Genomic DNA, 19,132 nt, shown 5'->3' with positions numbered 1-19,132 from the left:
AACATCTTCCCAGATCAGATCACTGTCTGTCCCATCACCTGGTCTGCTCCAACAGTTGTCGCCACCCCAGAGTCCAGAACTCCGCCGGGCTGTACCCCCAATCGACGCTTCATCCCTGAAAATCAACGGGTAGATCTCATTCACTCCAGTCATACCTCTCTGGGCACAGGGCATCCCGGGGCCAACAACACCCTCTCGCTGCTATCCCAACGCTTCTGGTGGCCGAACATGGCGAGGGATGTGAGGAGATACATCCAAGGCTGTAGAGAATGTGCCATGTCAAAGAGTCCTCGTCATCTACCTGCAGGAAAACTCCATCCCTTGCCCATCCCAAACCGCCCCTGGTCACACCTAGGAGTTGACTTCATGACAGACCTCCCATCGTCTGAAGGTAATACTTGCATATTAGTCATTGTAGATCGATTTTCCAAATTCTGTCGTCTGATTCCTCTGAAGGGTCTACCCACAGCCCTAGAAACCGCTGAGAACCTATTTAACAATGTCTTTCGATGTTTTGGGCTACCTGAAGACATAGTCTCGGACCGAGGACCCCAATTCATCTCCAGACTATGGAAAGCCTTTTTTAGACTCCTAGGTGTGACCGTCAGCCTCTCGTCTGGCTATCACCCACAGACCAACGGCCAGACTGAGAGGAAAATTCAAGAAGTGGGGCGGTTCCTCAGGACCTTCTGTCACGGTCATCAGAACTCCTGGAGCCAGTTTCTGGGCTGGGCGGAATACGCCCAGAATTCCCTGCGGCAACCTACCACCGGACTTACGCCATTCCAGTGTATTCTGGGCTTCCAACCTCCACTCTTTCCCTGGAATGGCGAACCTTCTGACGTCCCCGCAGTGGATTACTGGTTCCGGGAGAGCGAGAGGGTCTGGGACGATGCTCATCACCATCTCCAGAGGGCAGTTCGCCGAGCCAAGGAGGTGTCAGACAAGAAGAGGATTCCTGGACCTGCCTATGCTCCGGGGCAGAAAGTTTGGCTCTCCACCAGAGACATCCGCTTGCGACTGCCCTCCCGAAAACTTAGTCCCAGATTTGTTGGTCCCTTCACCATCCTGGAACAGGTCAACCCAGTCACCTATAAGTTACAGCTACCACCACAATACAGAATTCACCCCACATTCCACGTGTCACTCCTCAAACCCTTTCACGACCCTCTGATTCCCTCCACAGAGCCTGGCCATGAAGAGGAACCCCCGCTCCCACTGATTTCAGAAGAAGGGTCCATATACAAGGTCAAGGACATTCTACGGTCCCGACGTCGTGGTGGTCATCTGGAATACCTCGTAGACTGGGAAGGATATGGTCCAGAAGAGAGGTCTTGGGTCCCCAGATACGATATATTAGATCCCGCACTCATGGAGGAGTTCCACTCCAATCACCCCGAGTTCCCAGCACCTCGTGGACGAGGTAGACCACCACGGCGTCGACGGTCTAGGCCCTCAGGAGCGGGCCCTGGGGAGGGGGGTAATGTCACGGATTGGCCAGGCTCTTCCACCAGCATCACGCAACGATCACCGTCACCTGAGTATTAACCACGCACAGCTGCACCCAATCACATCCATTCACTATATAAGCACACACCTCACTTCAGTCAGTGTCCGGTCTCGTTCCCACGAAGCGGACTCCTAGCGAGTACCTCCTGGTAGTCACTATCACATTGATCTCATATCTTGAACTTACCTGATCTCTGTTTCGTTCCAGTCTGTCCAGTGTTCCCGGTGTCCTGTCCGTATTGAGTGTGTCTTCAGTCTGTCTTCCCCACAAGCCCTCTGGTGTGTGCATTCGGTCTCCCTCAGTGTCTGTCATCCATCCTGCTCCGAAGAAGGAATACCATCTCAACAATACTACAATCACATCCTCTTTGTTATCCTCGTATGCTCCGCTGCTGTAATAAACATCTTTCATTATATACTCACCTAACTTGTCCGTCTGCTTCCCTAACAACAACTATTTTTTCAGTGTAATTACATGAATCTAAATCTTGGTTGGTTAAACTATGAAACTAAAAGTTTTATATGTAGATTAGTTGTCAGGACAAAATAATGCATCATTTGAATCAGTGAATTATTTACTGGAGACTCTGAATGAATCATTTAAATGTGTTATTTATTTAAGGGAGACTCACTCTGAATGGATCATTTGAATCAGTTAACTGTTTACAAGAGACTCACTCTGAATGACTCATTTGAATCAGTAAATTATTTACTGGAGACTCTAAAACGAATCATTTGAATCAATTAATTATATATTGGAGACTCACGCTGAACAAATCATATATCTGTAAATTATTATTTACTGGAGACTCACGCTGAACAAATCATATATCAGTAAATTATATATCAGTAAATCACAATCAAACATTACCAGTGATGGGAAGAAAATGAGTCTATAAAAAAATCTGAAATTTAAGACAACTGAATTTTTCAAGGCAGGTGTTCAATATTCAAGTTAAGAAATTCACATTCGAATCAAGAAAATCAAATTCAAATCAAGAAATTCAAATTTGAATTAAGAAATTCAAATTCAAAACGATTTTTAACAGCATATAAAAATTCAGATTTATTAAATTACAATTGTCAATAATTCAAATTAACACAATTCAAATTCAGATTGTTTTGGCATATTCTTAGCTCCATAGACAACAAGTAAGCTAATAGATTCAAATGACCAAGTCGTTAGATATAGGTCTACACAAAATCAATTATAGATAGCGTTTAACAACTACGGAGAGATGCGATCCAGCAGCAGATTCGGGATGGACTGGCTGACGTTCGACTGCTCTCAGCCAGACAGGTGTGCTCGGAGCTCCCGCTGACTACCTGGATCTCAGACATGAGAATAGTGGCTTTCAGCGCATGCCAGAGTCTGTGTATGGTCACATGATGTGCGTTTTCAGTGGTGTAGTATGGACTGAGAACTTTTCAGAAATGCTAGGTGAAACGTCAGTGTGGACGTGGATCGTTTTCGTTCTAAAACGCCGTTTTAAGACTAAAATGTATTAGTGTAAACAGGCCCTGTGGGGGGTTGGGGAGGGGGGGGGGGCATTTCTATAAAATAAGAACCAAAATATTGGATGTATACCACTAATAGTGTTCTATCTATACATGAATTACTAATTCTAATACTGAATGATAATGAGGAGCCCTTGTTTCTTAACGTTCAATTATGCAGTCATCACTTTTTAATGCTATTTGAGCTTTACACAAACCACAAAACACTAGTCCTTCATTGGGAAAGAAGTAAAGTGAATGTCGGAGGATTGCCGGCACCAGCTGTTTATTTGATTTAGACTCTGAACTATGCGATTAGCTGTAGACAGCGATCTGAGAGATAACCTCACATACATGAAAGAGGCAGACGCACCCAATAAACCGACTGCAGCAATGTGAGACAGGCATTATATATTGCCAGAGCCCTGAGAACAATGCGTGATTCATTAATGCGATGACATGCTGATTCAGAAGACATCTTTGGCAGCGTCAAAAAATGAGAGTACAACGTGTTTGGATTAAAAGGATCCTGCGTGATTAACTGCGCAGTCTCTGGATGTACTGTTGGCTTTAGCTGCAAATATTATGGGAAACGCATCAATCACAAATAGCACAAATAGCCTCTAAATAACTACACAATATGCTTGGGCCTTGAAAGTGATTATTTCTGCAAAAAATAACAGCAAGAGCAAATAAACACCAACTCTGCAATATTACAGGTAATTTTAAATAACTAACTTAATGAATGAATGAATGAATGAATTTAATTCAATTTTTTTAAACATTACAGACAATTTACGCACGCAAGTTTGCACAATACATGCAAATACAGAAATAGGCTGCAAATAGTGTAGACCACAACAAAAATGTTTGAGCCTTGAAAGAGATCATTTAAAAAATCTTAACAGCAGCAGCAAAAAAAAACACCAACTCTGCAAATTACAAGATTGCACATTTACTAACTAACGAACAAACAAACAAACAAACAAACAAACAAATGAATGACTTAAATTATTGCATTTTGTTTAAAGGGGTGGTCCACTACAACAGTGGTTCTCACACTGGGGGTCTAATTTCAAGGGTGATTTAAAAATTGTGTAATTTACAGTGATTATAATAAATATTTTTCAGTATTACAAGTGAAAGCTAATATTTTCAGATTTTTAAAAAGATATTACTGATTCATAAAGTATTTAGGAAAACGCAGCGCTCAGGAACAGTTTAAAACTTGTCATGTCAACTTGCCGCAGTAAACAAAGCCTTCAACGCTTGCCCTGCCTTCGCGCTCTTCTTATTGGCCCACTGCTTTAAAAACTAAACACGAATGATTGGTTAAAATCCGCTGTCAATCACTCAGTCAACGCCTCCTGTCTTCAGATGACAGGAGCTACAACAGCGAAAATATAAAGCTCTGAAGATGAGAATGAAAACAACACTGACAGATTTAGTTTTAGAATCCACCTAAAGCTACAAATAATGGCTCATCTGATTACTGATCATGTGGTGAATGTTAATCCACCATCTACACTTATTGAAGAGTGGATAAAAGACTTCCATTGGCTATGTCCGCTATGAAAATAACTAACTTTTTTTTGCTTGTTAATTTTGATTATTGTTGATTTCAAATGCAATAAATCTGTTTATAAAACTTGTAGCAACAGTGCGATAATTGGTGGATGCCACAAAATTTTTTAATTTTTTAAATTTTAAAATGTTAATTTCGAGCCCTGTAATGTATAGTAAATATAGTTAAAATATTGTGAACAGCTTAAAAAAAAGCTATTTTTATTGTTTGTATATGCTTAAGTAGTGGGGGGTCGCGAGTTATTGGCGATCTTACAATGGGGGTTACTGGTTTAAAAGTTTGAGAACCACTGCACTACAATATCATATTTCAAACTTTAGTTGATATGTAATGTAGCTGTGTGAACAAAAACAACATCTCTAAATGTAATATGCTCAGAGTTCAATGCTAGAGAGACATTAGCATTTACATAGTTAGCTTAGCAAAGCCTTAGAGAACAACATTTGTGGCCAGAGGCGCTGTAATGTTATAGCAGAGAAAGCTAAAATACAGTCCAAACGCTGCTATTTCCACAGAGCTTCTTCTGTTTCTGTATTTGGGCTTCCAAAGGACACCACACAAAGACAGAAGTGCTTACAATTTAATTTTAATTGTGTTCCAGAGAATTATAAAATAAAAAAAAAGATATAGCGCTAGCATTTGACAAAGGACAGCTTCTAGAATCTCTCCCAGTTCAGTGCTGGATTTAACTAAAAACTCCTCAAAGAAGGAGCAGCTCCAATCATACTAGACGAAGCTGTGGATTGTGAGCCACAACCTGTGAGTATTTTTATTTGTTAAAATTGATCTATTACATGCACAGTGTCTAGCAATAACGGTGTGTTGCAGCAAGGACATAAACAAGGATGTAAACAACAAGAAATGCTATTAGGCACCGCTAACAGTTTAGCTACAAATTCATATTTATCCGTCAAACACCTGTAAACACCCACAATCTTCACCAGCGCTTCAGTGTCTATCTATGCTGCCCCTTTCCGTGCGTCCATCTCAAATAACAAACTCGTACAAGATATGTGAACGTTTTATATTACTTACACATGCTTATATCCGAATTTATGTGAAAGACACTTATCTAGAGAGCAGGCGTGAGATTCAGCTGTGTCCTCTATGTCTGATTCAGGCTCAAACTGAAACGGCAAACAGCTACACTGACTAACAGTATTTACACAGCAGAGGCACAGTGCGTGCTTGTGGAGGCGCGACACTTTTCCTGGCGATGTGGAGCCGATCCGCAAATCCGCGCACAATATGTTAGCTGACCAATCAGAGCCTCTTGAGGGCGGGCTTTCGGAGCCCGTTTTCATGTTAGCTGTATATAATCAAAGTAAGATGTATGAAAATATAACATGATTTTTTTTATAAATGAAGCATGAACACGCATTGCTTTGCACCCCATAAACATAACCATGCCTTAAAAATACACTCAGGACCACTCCTTTAAACAATCCAGACATGCTGCTACGAAAGAAAGCTCAAACATGCTGCAAATTAAGAAAACATGCAAAAAGACACTAACACTGAGAAAACATCTTCATTCATTCGACAAATTGCGCACACACAAATTCGCACAATACATGCAAATACAGAAACAGGCTGCAAATAGTATAGACCACAACGAAAATGTGTACTCTCTAGATGTAGTGTTGACTTTAGCTGCAAATATTAATGAACACAAATAACACAAACAGACTCTAAATAACTCCAAATAAGCTTGGGTCTATAAAGTAATCATTCGTGTAAAAATTTATAACAGCAACAGCAATAAAACACCAAGACTGTGATATTAAAGGAAATGTTCATTAACTAACTAACTGAACGATTGAATGAACAAACAAACGATTGAATAAATGAAAGAACAAACAAACGAATGAATGAATGAACGAATGAACAAACGAATGAATGTATGAACGAATGAATGAATCAATGAATGAATGACTGAATGAAATTATTGCGTTTTGTTTAAATACAGACAAGTTACTGTACAAGCACACAAATTCGCACAATACATGCAAATACCGAAACAGGCTGCATATAGTACAGACAACAGCAAAAATGTGTAGTCTCTGGATGTACTGGATGTACTCTTTAGCTGCAAATATTAGGCATGCAAATCAATCACAAATACTGTACCAAAAATAGACTCTTGAAAGAGGTCATTCGTGCAAAAATTCATAACAGCAACCGCAAAAAAAACCACCATCACTGCGATATTAAAGGAGATACTCATTAATGAACTAACTGAACAAACGAAAGAATGAACAAACGTATGAATGAATGAACGAAGTTATCACTTAAATGATTGCATTTTGTTTAAATAATCCAGATAAGCCTATGGTGACTGAGAAAGCTCAAATGTGCTGCAAATTAAGAGAACACATGCAAAAAGAAACTAACACTGAGAAAAAATCTTCATCAGTTTGACAAATTACGCACACACAAATTCACACAATACATGCAAATACAGAAACAGGCAGCAAATAGTATAGACCACAACAAAAATGTGTACTCTCTAGCTACTTTAGCTACAAATATTAAGGAACACAAATCAAACAGATATCCCACTCTATGTATAGACTCTAAACAACAACAAAAAAATATGCTTGAGTCTTGAAGGTGATAATTCGTGCAAAAATTCATAACCGCAACAACAACAAAAAAAACACTAAATCTGGAATGTTACAGGAATGTTCGTTAACTAAATAACTGAATCAATCAATGAATCAATCAATCAATGAATCAATCAATCAATCAATCAATCAATCAATCAATCAATCAATCAATCAATGACTTAAATTATTGCATTTTGTTTAAACAATCCGGACATGCTGCTACGATGGCCGAGAAATCTCAAGCAAGTTATAATACATGCAAAAAGGACAGTAACACTGTGAAAGCATCTTCATTCATTTGACATATTACGCACACACAAATTCACAATACATGCAAATACAGAAACAGGCTGCAAATAGTATAGACCACAACGAAAATGTGCAGTCTCTGGATGTAGTGTTGACTTTAGCGGCAAATATTAAGGAATGCAAATCAATCACAAATACCAAAAAATAGACTCTAAACAACAACAAAAAAATATGCTTGAGTCTTGAAGGTGATAATTCGTGCAAAAATTCATAACTGCAACAACAACAAAAAAAAAACACTAAATCTGGGATATTACAGGAATGCAAATCAATCACATATACCACAAATATACTCTAAGCAACTCCAAAATAAGCTTGGGCCTTAAAAGTAATCATTTGCGCAAACAACAACAACAAAAAAACAAAACAACAACAACAACAACAAAAACACCAACTCTCCGGTATAACAGAAGATATTCATTAACTAATTAAATTACAAACGAAAGAGCAAACGAACATATGAATGAACGAAGAATGACTTAAATGATTGCATTTTGTTTAAATAATCCAGATAAGCCTACGGTGACTGAAAAAGCTCAAATGTGCTGCGAGTTAAGAGAACACATGCAAAAAGACAATAACACTGAGAAAAAATCTTCATCAATTTGACAAATTAAGCATCAATCAAACAAACAATCAATCAATCAATCAATCAATCGATCGATCAATCAATCAATGACTTAAATTATTGCATTTTGTTTAAAAAATCCGGACATGCTGCTACGATGGCAGAGAAATCTCAAACAAGTTATAATACATGCAAAAAAGACACTAACACTGTGAAAGCATCTTCATTCATTTGACATATTACGCACACACGAACGCACTATACACGCAAATACAGAAACAGGCTGCAAATAGTACAGACCACAACGAAAATGTGCAGTATCTGGATATAGTGTTGACTTTAGCGGCAAATATTAATAAATGCATATCAATCACAAATACCAAAAAATAGACTCTAAACAACTACAAAAAAATATGCTTGAGTCTTGAAGTTGATAATTTGTGCAAAAATTCATAACTGCAACAACAACAAAAAAAAAAACACTAAATCTGGAATATTACAGGAATGCAAATCAATCACAAATACCACAAATATACTCTAAGCAACTCCAAAATAAGCTTGGGCCTTAAAAGTAATCATTCGCGCAAACAACAACAACAAAAAAACAAAACAACAACAACAACAAAAACACCAACTCTCCGGTATAACAGAAGATATTCATTAACTAATTAAATTACAAACGAAAGAGCAAACGAACGTATGAATGAACGAAGAATGACTTAAATGATTGCATTTTGTTTAAATAATCCAGATAAGCCTACGGTGACTGAAAAAGCTCAAATGTGCTGCGAGTTAAGAGAACACATGCAAAAAGACAATAACACTGAGAAAAAATCTTCATCAATTTGACAAATTACGCATCAAACAATCAATCAATCAATCAATCAATCAATCAATCAATCAATCAATCAATCAATCAATCAATGACTTAAATTATTGCATTTTGTTTAAACAATTAGAAAAAGACACACTGCTACGATGGCCGAGAAATCTCAAACAAGTTATAATACATGCAAAAAAAGACACTGTTCAACACTGTGAAAACACCTTCATTAATTTGACATATTACACACACAAATTCGCACAATACATGCAAATACATAAACAGGCTGCAAATAGTATAGACCATAGGGGTGGGCGATATGACCTAAAATTAATATCACGATATTTTTTATCTTTTGAACGGTGACGGTATAATATCATGGTATTACTTTCAATAGCAAAATAATATACATCTCAAGGAAGAACCGACAAAAAAAGTCTCACTTCTATCACTCTTTAAGTTTTGGTTTCGGTTTGTGTCATTTTAAATGCTCCATCCCGTTATGAGCTGATCTTCATTTTTTTCTGTTTGTGGAATAAAGCGGCACCAATTTATGAGCAGACAGAGCAGGATTCTCGCGATGACCACCGGCGCAATACTGCTCTTTGTTATGAGCCGTAGTTTCAGTGTAAACTTAGTAAAGACGAGTTTCTTTGGCGATGATGTGTACAGTATTAGATTTTACATTTAGCGGACATTTGCGCTGAACACGCAGTGAAAGCAACGCAACAAGATTCGGGCACCTTCTCCGAAAACCTTCGATTGATCTCAGCTGGTGGATCAACATTTACCTCATGTCATGATCGCTGTCATCTGCACCATTATTATTATTATTATTATTATTATTATTATTATAACTTTAATTGAGGTTTGCAAACCTGTGTACTTTTCATTCTTCAGCCGTTTGCATTTCCTGCAGTAACAAAAGCTCCCTGTCATCTAACAGCGGGAAGCGTTGAGTGATTGACAGCTAATATGAACCAATACAGCGGCAGCGTAGAGCGATTTAGCAAGTTTATAGAGAAAATCAAATGCTCCCAAATATATTATGAGGGCGCATAGATTAAATTTCGGGCGCACATGCGACCAAAATGGTTGCAATTTCGAGCCCTGTAGTATAAGGACAGGTATTCAGACCACAACTGAACGTTTGAAGAAAATTTAATGCCTTATTATTTAGAATTAGCTATTATTGATGTAAATACAGCTGTTCAAGGCACATAATTGATTTATTACGGTATTGACGGTATTAGAAAATCCATATCGTGGCGCAATGTCACACCGGTGATGACTATGACACCGGTGTACCGCCCACCCCTAATAGACCACAACAAAAATGTGTAGGGGCGCCCCCAAAACAAATGACATAAAGTTGGTTTTTAAACATAAAACCAGCTTTAATGACTCAGCCGAGCACACAATCACTCTTTTTCTTGAGCATTTGAATGTACAGTTAAAAAGAAGCCGATAGAGCGCCATCTGCTGTTAAATGCTAGGCTCAGAATCAATAGGGTATATGCCGAAGTATGCTAATAGGACTTTTAATTTGCCAGTAACCTGTGTTAAGCGCTTCCGGTGAACTGTATGCCATTGCAAAATCGGCCAGTTTAAGGTCTCTTTTCTTTAAAAATCAGAGATCTCCACTGGCTGAGAGATATCCGATATAAAGTGAGTCTCAGATTGTACAAGAATCACTGCATTAAATTACATTTTCCCCCGCCATATCTTTATAATATGAGCATTTATTTTACACCAGTATATATGCGCTAGCCTGCCGATTCTGACAGGCGCGTGCGAGTAAACGGCTTTCTGTCTCATTTTACGCTTGAGCAACTAAATGAATGCCAAAGTCTATTTAACTGATTGTATTTTAATTACATTACAACATTGATGCTGTAAAAGGAACCGTATAAAATGGAAAAAAAACTCACAATAACAGGTCACCGGAAGTTTATCAGTATGGAAACAACACTAGCTCAGCATATACCCTATTCAAGCGAGAACATCGAAGCATTCTAAACAATTAAAATCGATGTAGAATTGATCTCTCTGACATTTTTTCGCCACATCTCTAGTTGTCATGTAGCCTAATGAAAATGTTTTCTGTTATACATTAGTGTAAACATAGATGCTGAATAAATAAAAAGGGTGATTTCTTAATTATTATAAACCGCTGTTTAAAAATGTTGCTAAAAATATTTTTTAAATTTAGTTTTATGACAAAATAAAACAAAGTTATAATAACATTTATATTTTTGTATAAACCTCTATTTGAATGTTTATTTCTTTCAATACTGTATAAAAAGCGTATGTGACTCACCCACACTGATGTAGTTGGCTGCCAAGAAATGACTGCAGTGTAAGAGTGTGCTGCTGCGGGACGAATCCGTGTCATTAGTAAAGCCTATGGATCTCATGGACAAATTGGGAGAATCCGTACTCATACTCTGACTGCCGGAGAACAGCGAGGTGTTCAAGGATGCTGTATCCATATTGCTTAGTTTGCTTTATTTTGAAGGAATCTCACATGTAGAGGTGATAAACAATCCCAAGAACAGTCATGTATGACTCACGATCTGCAAAAAAAAGCTGTCTGTTGTCTCCAAATGATCCGTGTTTTCCTAAAGAAGAAGTAGAGCAGATGTTCACTCTGTGGTGGGACGTCTGGTTTTGGGAGGGTTTGTGGAACAACAGTCAGACGGAGCAGAACAGTCAGTAATTGACCTGCAGACAGGACGGGGTCAGTGTATCAATGGCCCGGAGCAAATTACACACACCTGGACGGATGCACACCTGTTAACACAAAATGCAAGACTTTACACACTGCACAACGTTTCATAAACATCAACTTCTTTTATCCCAGCAGCCACAGGAGGTCAGCATGATGTCAGATTGACGCTGTACCCCAACATCGTGGGGACGTTGCATTTTGTTAGGGAATGAAAATCGGGTTAACGTCAGAACCCAACGTCAGATCGACATTAATGTCCAACCTAAAATCAACCAAATATCAATGTCTAATGATGTTGCAGCTTAATGTTGTGTATAACAACAAAGAATCAACGAATCGATTAAATCTATAAAAATCGATTACCTGAAGAGTTGGCAATGAATTTTATAATCGATTCGTTGTGTCGCACGACGCGGGGACGTTTGAATATTTAAAAAAAACATTAGTTCAGCGCGGAGCAGAGTGAACGCGGTCTCTCTCGCGCATGCAGAGTTCGGCACCTCATAGACAAGAATGATCACTACAGAATCCTACTTTTTTTCCATTTTGAAGTGAGGAACAGAAACTCCCTGGTGCTGGTGTTTAGTCTTTATTCAGCTTGACAAGCATGAGAAGTTAGCATTAGCTCGTTAACCCGTAGAGCGGCAACTGAAAAATTCAAACTGAGCTTTGACCAGTTGGCTGGCCCTGAGCCAAAAAAAACATGTGCCATATTATCACAATTATGCAGTGTTTAAACCACCTAATGCTTATTTTATTTAAATACACACAGGTTCTAGTCATACAATACATTTAGAGTTTGTAAAACACACAAGAAAGTCTAACAATCCGTTCAAATATAACTTAAAGTTAAAGGAATTCTTCTCTAATTTCACCAGCCACTTGCATGTATTTAGGGAGTAACTGATGAATTTAGGTGCTGAATCCTGCGTGTTCCACTTTAATGAATGAGATCGATTAATCGAAAAAATAATCAACAGAGTAAGCGATTATTAAAATGATCATTAGTTGGAGCCCTAGTGTGGACGTTACCACTATAACGTCTATCAGACGTTGGATTTTGGTTGCCATACCTGACGAATAAATTTCAATATTTGACATCAATATGACGTTGGTTTAAGACGTTACCCCGTTGGATTTTGGTTACTTTCCAACACAACCTAAAATCAACCAAATATCAACATCATTTGAAGTCGTAATTGGACGTCAAAATAACGTTGTCCTTAGATGCTGGCTAGACATTGAATTTTGGTCACCTGACGTCACAACCCAAATCTAAACTAATATTCTTATGACATTGTGTCCTTGCTGGGATGATTCTATGCAGTTCTAGGCTATCATCCTTATGGGCCAATCAATCTGTACACATTTTTCAGTCCCGACCAGTTCAGTCTATGCAACTACAGTATCAACATATAGTCTTGGTAATGGAGAGCTTGATGTTTTTTTTGAGTTGACTTTTTTTCAACTGCAGACACACAGAGCGGTTCGTCAAAAATGCAAGGTGCATCAGGGGGTTAAAAACAAAAGGCGACCAGATCACTTAAATGTTTCCAAATCTTTTAATCCCAGTTTCTTTGCAAATCCTGTCTTGTAGACATAATAATACACATTAATACTGGCACATGATAATATGCGTCTGCCAATCAATATCAGTGGTCGGGGAAAACTGCACTGCTACGACACAGTGTGGTGGGTCTCAAAACTGCTGTGATTTGTATCCTAGTTTAACATCAGAGAGACTAGTTGTGTTTATGTCACTCTAATATGAACTACACATATTTCTTTCCAAACGTTGATTTTGCATCATAGGTGCCCTTCAGTGCAGGCTAAACAAGTAAAAGAAGTGGTGGGAAACACTTTTAATAATCTACAAAGGACAAGCTAATAGTGTCAATAGCTAATGCTCAATAGCTAATGCTAATAGTGTCCAGGGCTCGACAATAAGGACTGCCCAATGGCCCAGGGCCAGCATGCAAGGCGCTTGGGACAGTAGACAGGATTGTTCCTGGCCTAATCAGGCCAGTGCTGCCTTGTCACCAAAGTTTAATTTGGCTGCAACTGTTTGTCAATTGCGTGCCAATACAGTCTTAGGATGCTTTCACACCTAGATGTTTGTGTCTAGATTAAAATGGCTCAGTTGAATTCTGCCGAAGGCATTCAGAATATGTGTGCTACCCAAATAATAAGTCTTTGAGAATGGGTTTCTCAAGCCAGGTGGCGTATTAGACCATGGGCTCATCTCCTGTTTCCAAAATGCATCACAAACTGCTTGAGAAATTGTTCTACTATGATAATGAACTACATCTACTATTGGTGATGAAAATAAATTATGTTCAATAAGATGTACTTGTGAATTTTGGCTAGACTAAAAGCAGTTTTTAATTTTTTAAAAAACATTTTAAGGTCAAAATTATTAGCCCCTTTAAGCAATTTTTTTTTCCATAGTCTACAGAACAAACCATCGTTATACAATAACTTGCCTAATTACCCTAACCTACCTAGTTAACCTAATTAACCTATTTAAGCCTTTAAATGTCACTTTAAGCTGTATAAAAGTGTTAAGCTTTCCCATATGGTCTCCCATCCAGATACAGACCAGGGGCAGCCCTGCTTAGCTTCAGTGGGTGACCATGTGAGAGTTGCAGAGAGCTAGCTGCCGGCAAAAAATCTTGAAAATATTTTCTCTCTGTTAATAATCCTGACCTTAACTGTATATATATATATATATAATTTTTATTTTATTTATTTATTTACATCACAGTTGCAATTTTTTAAATCGTCAGTTGTGTTTAAAGAAACGTTATGCTGAATAAAAAGTTATGCTGAATACAATTATGTTTGGCTTTTGACATTATTTAAAATATGTGGCTAAGAAATAGCTATTAACTTGTTTTTGGCAGGGCAAGTAAAAATCTAAACCACTGGTCTGATCAGGCCAATAGAAAAAATCCTTAGCGTTGAACCCTAATGTCAATAACATTTGACACTATATGAATTTCATGTCACATTTTTGTTAATGGGTTAATTCTTTCAGGGAAGCTGTGAAAAATGTAAAAGCTGTATCTATTGTAAGTTATTAAGAATCTGTATTTGGCATCCTCCATTTTTTTTTTTTTTTTTCAATTAGCCTATGTTTGGAACTACTGTTTTTTTATGCCTGTTTTTTCTGTAATTCTTATTTACTAATTCTAAATAAAAAAATTAAAAAAAAGAATAATAAAGAAATCTCTGATTCCCGCTACAAAATAAAACTGTATTTAATTTCTTTTGTACAATTTTATGGACATTTTTGTTATTTTAATGTCTAAAAAATTTCCCAGTACACATAAAGAACATGATGTTACCTTGGTAATATATCCCTAAAAATTCAACAAAAACATTGTGATCAATGATAAATAAAAAAGAACATCTTATCTTGGTATCACGTCTAGAATAATACAGTATTACCATGGTACTATGTGGCTGAAACACACACAGTAAGTTGTATCATATAAACACAGGAATGAATGGAAACTTTCATATTACTGTAGAGATTCAAATCAAATGATGTAACCACTCAAGTCACATCTCATATTTGTGCATGGCTGCATCCCAATCAGGGCTGATCTCTTTCTGAATTCCACGCTTCAGTCTGTCAGCAGTGTTAAAGACATGTCAACCGCCTGCTAACCTGAACAATGGTTTTAATGTTGGCTTTGAGTGCTTGTTGTGTTTGGCGTGACATGTTGATACAGGACTGGATGCAGGACTGGACGTGTCAGGAGTGTTACACCTGGCCTCAGGTAACAGAGCGGCCAATGACAGGGGCGAAAACCAGAAATACCCTCCCTCTAAAACATGACCCTTGGCCTCAGGTAAAACAAATCTTTCTGACTTAGAAGAACACCATTTCTTATTCAATACTGTTGGCTAGTTTAAGTCCCCCAGAGGTAAACAGTTGAGTTTTATCATTTTGTAATCATTCGGCCAATTTTAGCTTAACTTAGCATAGATCATTCAATCGGATTAGACCATTAGCATCATAGCACCAGAAATACCATCTATCTAAAAAACATGACCCTCTGTCTCAGGCAAAACAAATCTGACTTAAAAAAAAACACTCCACTTTTCTTAAATGCTGTAGGCTCATTTTACCACTTCCCCAGAGTTAAACAGCTGAGTTTCACCATTTTTCAATCCATTCAGCCTATTTTAGCTTAGCTTAGCAAAGATAATTGAATCAGATTAGACCATTAGCATCTCACCCAGAATTTTCTTAAAAAGTTGTTCTATTTAAAGCTTGACTTGTCTGTAGTTACACTGAGGTGCTATGATCGACAGGAAATGAAAAGTTGCTATTTTCTAGGTCGATATGGCTAGGAAATACTCTCATTCTAGCTTAATAATCAAGGAAATTCGCTGTCGTACCAGTGGAATGATTTTGCGCAGATTTTCACTGGTGGCAGTCTTGGGCTTGGTGCTGGGGACTATTTTCAGAAGAGTGAAGCTTTAAATAGGTAAATTATCCAATCTCTGGTTATTTTTGAGCGAGATGCTAATGGTCTAATATGATTCAATTGTCTATGCTAAACTAATTTGACATATTACACACACAGAAATGCGCACAATACATGCAAATACAGAAAAAGGCTGCAAATAGTATATGCCACAACATAAATGTGTAGGGAAACCCAAAAAATGTGATATAAGGTTGTTTATAAAACATAAAACCAACTTTTATGACTCAGCCGAACACAAAATCACGCTTCTTTTTGATCTCTAGTCATTTTTGAGCAAAATGCTAATGGTCTAATATGATTTAATTATCTATGCTAAGCTAATTTGACAAATCACACACATAAAAAATTGTACTATACATGAAAATACAGAAACAGGCTGCAAATAGTACAGACCACAACAAAAATCTGTAGGGAAACCAAAAAAAAGTGATTTTAGGTTGTTTATAAAACGTAAAACCAACTTTTATGACTCTGCCGAACACAAAATCACTCTTTTACTTGATCTCTAATCATTTTTGAGCGAGATGCTAATGGTCTAATATGATTCAATTATCTACTTAACAAATTACACACACAAAAATGTACAAAATACATGCAAATACAGAAACTGGCTGCAAATAGACCACAACAAAAATGTGTAGGGAGACCCAAAAAAAGCTATTTTTGAGGGAGATGCTAATGGTCTAATATGATTGAATTATCTATGCTAAGCTAAAAGTATTCATGATTCATGAAGTATGGATAAAAAGCTATCTAACTGTAAGGTAGTTCATTTAAACCTATTTCACAATAATAGAGGAGTGTTTCTTTTAGATTTGCTATATTCCTCAGTAAATTAAAAACAGTGGATGACAAAAACACACTTCACTTGGTGGCTTGATGTTTGCATAGATGGGGAATAAATGGCAATTCACAACAGAATTATTAGATTACATGCACTGCTTTGTCATTTTTTAATTGCTATTATTTACATTTTTTGGAAACCAGCTGCAATTATTTATAATACTTGCATATTTATGGCCACACCTTAAGAATACAATGCCTTTATTTAACACATCAACAATTATTTTCAAATGTTATATTATGCTATAATAGTGTGTAATCTGTTAATGAGTACAAGTTTGTTTCAAGTATCTAAACATTTAAAGTATTACTTAAAAATTTTTCATGCATTAGGTTGTGTAATTTTTTAAATAAAATTAAATAAAAAATTAATTCATTCATGCATTTTCTTTTCGGCTTAGTCCCTTTATTAATCTTGGGTCGCCACAGCGGAATGAACCGCCAATCTATCCAACACATGTTCTACTCAGCAGATGCCCTTCCAGCTGCAACCCATCACTGGGAAACGCCAACACACTCCAATTCACACGCATACACTACAAACAATTTAGCTAACCCAGTTCACCTATAACGCATGTCTTTTGGACTTGTGGGGGAAACCGAAGTACCCGGAGGAAACCCACGCGAACACGGGGAGAACTTGTCAAACTCCACACAAAAAATGCTAACTGACCAAGCCAGGGCTCAAACCAGCGACCTAGTTGGCGATTTATTCCACTGTGGTGGCCCCTAATAAACACAGGACTAAGCCGAAGGAAAATTTATGAATGAACGAAAATAAAATAAATAAGTAAATAAAAGATATATAATATTTTTGTTTACTTTGCCAGAACCATTCAAATGATCAGAATTAACCCTTTTATAATATTATATATTACATATTATATTTTAATTATAATCATAATTTAGATTAATTTATAAATATATTACATTTATATTAATATTTATTTTATAAATTAAATATAGATCAAATAAATACATAACATGTAGTATGATCTTTACATTTATTGATTTAAATATAATATATATTTAAATTGTAATATTTACATTTATTATTATTTTATATTAAATATTTATTTATTCATATATATATATATATATATATATATATATATATATATATATATATATATATATATATATATATATATATATATATATATATATATATATATATATATTTACCTGTCAGACAGGTACAGCTGGTCTTTTTTAATGGTGATTTTATTTCAAACTATTTTACTTTTATTTTAAAGCAGACACTTTATTTTGTCTAATATATCTATGTATTCAAAATAAAATATAAATTATAATAGTAATAATAATAATAATAATAATAATAATAATAATAAAGAAAATAAATAATTAAATATTGGATTTTATGTAAACACCAAAATGAGACATTTTTGTAAACAAGTGCAAAACATTAAACATATTATAGAGAATTACAAATGCATTATAATGATTTAAAAATATCTTCAAAATAGATTATATAGGTGGTTCATTCTGCTGTGGCAACCCCTGATAAGAGATTAGGCTGAAAGAGAATGAATGAATGAATGAATGAATGAATAATTAAATAAACAGACTTTAATTGATGTTATTCATTCATTCTTTTATTTTCCTTTGGCTTAGGGTGCTTTCACACCTGTTAATCGATTAATTTGTTCTGAAACAAGGATTAAAATTGTTACAATGTTGCTCTTTGTACTTTCAGCCGTTTGCTTTCACACTGCAAAGTTTCTAAACGGACCAAAAGAGCTAAAACAAGTCACGTGCGAGTTAACTCTCCTCACCTTGGTCAGAGTTTCACGGTTTATTTTGCAGAGTCCCGCTCAGCTGTCAGGGGGGGGTGGTTTGGTGTTTGACAAGGTGCGTGCGACATGTCTGAAGAGCGAGGAGGGATGCGGTGGGGAGTGATGAAAAGGGTACGCGAAGTATTTGAGGACCGGGAGGAAGCGATTTCCTGGAGATTATCACTCGTTTGCGGGCATCTGGGAGTCTCTGTGCATTTGCGGGAGACACCCGGAACTTCCGGGAGACTTGGAATGTCTGGAAGGACCTCCCACCCTACTTATACTGTAATTCTCTCTTCATATAGCCGTATGCCTATTACATATCCATAAAACACTGTGATATCACTTTCTCACTACAAT

The 19,132-nt window shown here is 36.8% G+C and overlaps 1 protein-coding gene across 1 annotated transcript in view; it reads right to left on the bottom strand.

The window, feature by feature from the left end:
- The window catches only part of plch2a (phospholipase C, eta 2a), a 305,581-nt gene extending 294,078 nt beyond the window's left edge, over nucleotides 1–11,503 (bottom strand). Inside the window, exon 1 of the mRNA XM_056463103.1 lies at nucleotides 11,221–11,503. Coding sequence (XP_056319078.1) covers nucleotides 11,221–11,392 — 172 coding nt within the window. The 5' untranslated portion in view covers nucleotides 11,393–11,503. The remainder of the gene's footprint in view (nucleotides 1–11,220) is intronic.
- Nucleotides 11,504–19,132: the final 7,629 nt, after the last annotated feature.

This window comes from Danio aesculapii, chromosome 8 (assembly GCF_903798145.1).
Source record: "Danio aesculapii chromosome 8, fDanAes4.1, whole genome shotgun sequence".
Classification (NCBI taxonomy): domain Eukaryota; kingdom Metazoa; phylum Chordata; class Actinopteri; order Cypriniformes; family Danionidae; genus Danio; species Danio aesculapii.
This window is presented reverse-complemented; position numbering and strand designations above follow the sequence as displayed.